We start from the raw sequence: 6,000 nt of genomic DNA, 5'->3' as shown, positions 1-6,000 counted from the left end.
CCTACGGCCGCTGTTTTCCGGTCAGCGGTGACGTATCTCATCCTACGGCCGCTGTTCTCGGGTCAGCTGTGACGTATCTCATCCTACGGCCGCTGTTCTCGGGTCAGCGGTGGCGTATCTCATCCTACGGCCGCTGTTCTCGGGTCAGCAGTGGCGTATCTCATCCTACGGCCGCTGTTCTCAGGTCAGCGGTGGCGTATCTCATCCTACTGCCGCTGTTCTCCGGTCAGCGGTGGCGTATCTCATCCTACGGCCGCTGTTTTCTGTACAGGACATCACATGGATGTCAGCAGTGATTATCTAGCAGGAAATGGTGTCCTCAGCGGTGACATTAATCCCACTGGTGACAGTGCTGCCCATAGGGCTGTGGTTGCTGCTGTCCGCACTGCTCTGGTCGCTGCTGTCCGGATGGCTGTTCTGACAGGTACATCACAGCCATCATCATTCTCCTTCATCATCGCTCAGATATCGCTCGTTGTGACTGGATAGAACCGCTTAGCAGAGGAGAGCGGACACAATGGTGGACAGAGGTTTATTACACATCACCATGGTGACCACACCAGCCCCCACACAACCAGCAGACCTCCCTTTCCGTCTTATTCCTCATTAGCACCAACTTTTACCTCACACTTTCTTATAAATCGTCATTATTTCTATAATCTCCCAACATGTTACTTTCGCTTTCTCCACCATCTAACCTCTCCAGCCTCACTCTGCCCGGTAACTGATGAGCAGCAGCAGGGGGATTTTTCTATTGGAGGAGAGGATACCTACCGTCCAATCAGAGCTGAGCTCCTCCTGCAGTGTTCGGAGTCACTGACTGACGGCTCCAGTTGTGTTTGTCAGAGGAGAAGTTCTTCATGTTCTCCTAACTCTGGGCCCCAATATATCAGGATGAGGAGGATGTTCCCCCTCATTGTGCTTCTCCTTCGCTTATCTGCAGTGTATTCTGGTGAGTATGGGGGGAAGGGGGGGTCAGTTATTATATCACTTATCTGCGGTGTATTCTGGGGAGTATAGAGGGGATCAGGTTTTATATCACTTATCTGTGGTGTATTCTGGTCAGTATGGAGGGGATCAGTTATTATATCACTTATCTGTGGTGTATTCTGGTCAGTATGGAGGGGATCAGTTATTATATCACTTATCTGCGGTGTATTCTGGTCAGTATGGAGGGGATCAGCTATTATATCCCTTATCTGCGGTGTATTCTGGTCAGTATGGAGGGGATCAGTTATTATATCACTTATCTACAGTGTATTCTGGTCAGTATGGAGGGGATCAGTTATTATATCACTTATCTGCAGTGTATTCTGGTCAGTATGGAGGGGATCAGTTATTATATCCCTTATCTGCAGTGTATTCTGGTCAGTATGGAGGGGATCAGTTATTATATCACTTATCTACAGTGTATTCTGGTCAGTATGGAGGGGATCAGTTATTATATCACTTATCTGCAGTGTATTCTGGTCAGTATGGAGGGGATCAGTTATTATATCCCTTATCTGCAGTGTATTCAGGTCAGTATGGAGGGGATCAGTTATTATATCACTTATCTGCAGTGTATTCTGGTCAGTATGGAGGGGGATCAGTTATTATATCACTTATCTGTATTCTGGTCATTACGGAGGGGATCAGTTATTATATCACTTATCTGCAGTGTATTCTGGTCAGTATGAAGGGGATCAGTTATATCACTTATCTGCGCTGTATTCTGGTCAGTATGGAGGGGGTCAGTTATTATATCACTTATCTGCAGTGTATTCTGGGTAGTGTGGAGGGGATCAGTTATTATATCACTTATCTGCAGTGTATTCTGGGGAGTATAGAGGGGATCAGTTATTACATCACTTATCTGCAGTGTATTCTGGTGAGTATGGAGGGGGATCAGTTATTATATCACTTATCTGCAGTGTATTCTGGGGAGTATGGAGGGGATCGGTTATTATATCACTTATCTGCAGTGTATTCTGGGGAGTATGGAGGGGATCAGTTATTATATCACTTATCTGCGGTGTATTCTGGTGAGTATGGAGGGATCAGTTATTATATCACTTATCTGCGGTGTATTCTGGGGAGTATGGAGGGGATCGGTTATTATATCACTTATCTGCAGTGTATTCTGGGGAGTATGGAGGAGATCGGTTATTATATCACTTATCTGCAGTGTATTCCGGTGAGTATGGAGGGGATCAGTTATTATATCACTTATCTGCGGTGTATTCTGGGGAGTATGGAGGGGATCGGTTATTATTAGAGATGAGCGAACACCAAAATGTTCGGGTGTTCGTTATTCGGAACGAACTTCCCGCGATGTTCGAGGGTTCGTTTCGAACAACGAACCCCATTGAAGTCAATGGGCGACCAGAGCATTTTTGTATTTCGCCGATGCTCGCTAAGGTTTTCATGTGTGAAAATCTGGGCAATTCAAGAAAGTGATGGGAACGACACAGCAACGGATAGGGCAGGCGAGGGGCTACATGTTGGGCTGCATCTCAAGTTCACAGGTCCCACTATTAAGCCACAATACCGGCAAGAGTGGGCCCCACCCCCTCCCAACAACTTTTACTTCTGAAAAGCCCTCATTAGCATGGCATACCTTTGCTAAGCACCACACTAGCTACAACAAAGCACAATCACTGCCTGGATGACACTCCGCTGCCACTTCTCCTGGGTTACATGCTGCCCAACCGCCCCCCCTCCCCCCCACAGCGCACACCAAAGTGTCCCTGCGCAGCCTTCAGCTGCCCTCATGCCACGCCACACTCATGTCTATTTAGAAGTGCGTCTGCCATGAGGAGGAACCGCAGGCACACACTGCAGAGGGTTGGCACGGCTAGGCAGCGACCCTCTTTAAAAGGGGCGGGGCGATAGCCCACAATGCTGTACAGAAGCAATGAGAAATAGAATCCTGTGCCACCGCCATCAGGAGCTGCACACGTAGGCATAGCAATGGGGAACCTATGTGCCACACACTATTCATTCTGTCAAGGTGTCTGCATGCCCCAGTTAGACCGGGCTTTTTAATTCATAGACACAGGCAGGTACAACTCCCTATTGTGAAGTCCCTGTGGACCGACAGCATGGGTGGGTGCCAGGAAGCCACCGGCGGTACATAGAAATATCCCATTGCATTGCCCAACACAGCTGAGGTAGTAATGTCGTGCATAATGCAGGTGGGCTTCGGCCCACACTGCATGCCCCAGTCAGACTGGGGTTCTTTAGAAGTGGACACATGTAGGTTAAACTCCCTGTGGACCCACTGCCTGGGTGGGTGCCAGGAAGCCACCGGCGGTACATAGAAATATCCCATTGCATTGCCCAACACAGCTGAGGTAGTAATGTCGTGCGTAATACAGGTGGGCTTCGGCCCACACTGCATGCCCCAGTCAGACTGGGGTTCTTTAGAAGTGTACAGATGTATTAAAAACTCCCGTGTGCACCTACAGCATGGGTGGCTCCCTGGAACCCACCGGCGGTACACAAAAATATCCCATTGCATTGCCCAACACAGCTGAGGTAGTAATGTCGTGCGTAATACAGGTGGGCTTCGGCCCACACTGCATGCCCCAGTCTGACCGGGGTTCTTTACAAGTGGACACATGTAGGTTACACTCCCTGTGGACCCACTGCCTGGGTGGGTGCCAGGAAGCCACCGGCGGTACACAATAATATCCCATTGCATTGCCCAACACAGCTGAGGTAACGTCAGCTGTAATGCAGGTGGGCTAAAAATTAATTTGATTACACTGTAGGCGAGGGCCCACAAAAATTGCTGTATCAACAGTACTAATGTACATCCCAAAAATTGGCCATGGCCAGCCAAGAGGGCAGGTGAAACCCATTAATCGCTTTGGTTAATGTGGCTTAAGTGGTAACTAGGCCTGGAGGCAGCCCAGTGTAACGAAAAATTGGTTCAAGTTAAAGTTCCAACGCTTTTAAGCGCATTGAAACTTATAAAAATTGTTCAGAAAAATTATTTGAGTGAGCCTTGTGGCCCTAAAAAAAATTGCCCATTCAGCGTGATTACGTGAGGTTTCAGGAGGAGGAGCAGGAGGAGGAGGAGGAATATTAGACACAGATTGATGAAGCAGAAATGTCCCCGTTTTGGATGGTGAGAGAGAACGTAGCTTCCATCCGTGGGTGCAGCCTACGTATTGCTTACGTATCGCTGCTGTCCGCTGGTGGAGAACAGAAGTCTGGGGAAATCCAGCCTTTGTTCATCTTGATGAGTGTTAGCCTGTCGGCACTGTCGGTTGACAAGCGGCTACGCTTATCTGTGATGATTCCCCCAGCCGCACTAAACACCCTTTCCGACAAGACGCTAGCCGCAGGACAAGCAAGCACCTCCAGGGCATACAGCGCTAGTTCAGGCCACGTGTCCAGCTTCGACACCCAGTAGTTGTAGGGGGCAGAGGCGTCACCAAGGATGGTCGTGCGATCCGCTACGTACTCCCTCACCATCCTTTTACAGTGCTCCCGCCGACACAGCCGTGACTGGGGAGCGGTGACACAGTCTTGGTGGGGAGCCATAAAGCTGGCCAGGCCCTTAAAGACTGTTGCACTGCCTGGGATGTACATGCTGCTCGATCTACGCACATCCCCTGCTACCTTGCCCTCGGTACTGCGCCTTCTGCCACTAGCGCTGTCGGATGGGAATTTTACCATCAGCTTGTCCGCAAGGGTCCTGTGGTATAGCAACACTCTCGAACCCCTTTCCTCTTGGGTAATCAGAGTGGGCAGGTTCTCCTTATACCGTGGATCGAGCAGTGTGTACACCCAGCAATTCGTCGTGGCCAGAATGCGTGCAACGCGAGGGTCACGAGAAAGGCATCCTAACATGAAGTCAGCCATGTGTGCCAGGGTACCTGTACGCAACACATGGCTGTCCTCACTAGGAAGATCACTTTCAGGATCCTCCTCCTCCTCCTCCTCCTCAGGCCATACACGCTGAAAGGATGACAGGCAATCAGCCGGTGTACCGTCAGCAGCGGCCCAAGCTGTCTCTTCCCCCTCCTCCTCATCCTCCTCATGCTCCTCCTCCTCCTCCTGTTTGCGCTGAGAAATAGACAGGAGGGTGCCCTGACTATCCAGCGGCATACTGTCTTCCCCCGCCCCCGTTTCCGAGCGCAAAGCAGCTGCCTTTATGATTTGCAGGGAATTTCTCAAGATGCATAGCAGAGGAATGGTGACGCTAATGATTGTAGCATCGCCGCTCACCACCTGGGTAGACTCCTCAAAATTACCAAGGACATGGCAGATGTCTGCCAACCAGGCCCACTCTTCTGAAAGGAATTGAGGAGGCTGACTCCCACTGCGCCGCCCATGTTGGAGTTGGTATTCGACTATAGCTCTACGTTGTTCATAGAGCCTGGCCAACATGTGGAGCGTAGAGTTCCACCGTGTGGGCACGTCGCACAGCAGTCGGTGCACTGGCAGCTTAAAGTGATGTTGCAGGGTGCGCAGGGTGGCAGCGTCCGTGTGGGACTTGCGGAAATGTGCGCAGAGCCGGCGCGCCTTTACGAGCAGGTCTGACAAGCGTGGGTAGCTTTTCAGAAAGCGCTGAACCACCAAATTAAAGACGTGGGCCAGGCATGGCACGTGCGTGAGGCTGCCGAGCTGCAGAGCCGCCACCAGGTTACGGCCGTTGTCACACACGACCATGCCCGGTTGGAGGCTCAGCGGCGCAAGCCAGCGGTCGGTCTGCTGTGTCAGACCCTGCAGCAGTTCGTGGGCCGTGTGCCTCTTATCGCCTAAGCTGAGTAGTTTCAGCACGGCCTGCTGACGCTTGCCCACCGCTGTGCTGCCACACCGCGCGACACCGACTGCTGGCGACATGCTGCTGCTAACACATCTTGATTGCGAGACAGAGGAGGAGGAGGAGGAGGAGGGTGCTTTAGTGGAGGAAGCATACACCTCCGCAGATACCAGCACCGAGCTGGGGCCCGCAATTCTGGGGGTGGGTAGGACGTGAGCGGTCCCAGGCTCTGACTCTGTCCC

General features: G+C 51.3%; 1 protein-coding gene across 2 annotated transcripts in view; it reads left to right on the top strand.

Annotated features, from left to right (window-relative positions):
• The first annotated feature begins 811 nt into the window (after positions 1 to 811).
• LOC136633338 (class I histocompatibility antigen, F10 alpha chain-like) overlaps positions 812 to 6,000 on the top strand; it is a 64,488-nt gene continuing 59,299 nt past the window's right edge. For both annotated transcript variants that reach the window (XM_066609001.1, XM_066608999.1), the window contains exon 1: positions 812 to 952. In XM_066609001.1, coding sequence (XP_066465098.1) covers positions 895 to 952 — 58 coding nt within the window. In that variant the 5' untranslated portion in view covers positions 812 to 894. The remainder of the gene's footprint in view (positions 953 to 6,000) is intronic.

Source organism: Eleutherodactylus coqui, chromosome 6 (genome assembly GCF_035609145.1).
Source record: "Eleutherodactylus coqui strain aEleCoq1 chromosome 6, aEleCoq1.hap1, whole genome shotgun sequence".
NCBI classification, from domain to species: Eukaryota; Metazoa; Chordata; class Amphibia; order Anura; family Eleutherodactylidae; genus Eleutherodactylus; species Eleutherodactylus coqui.
This window is presented reverse-complemented; position numbering and strand designations above follow the sequence as displayed.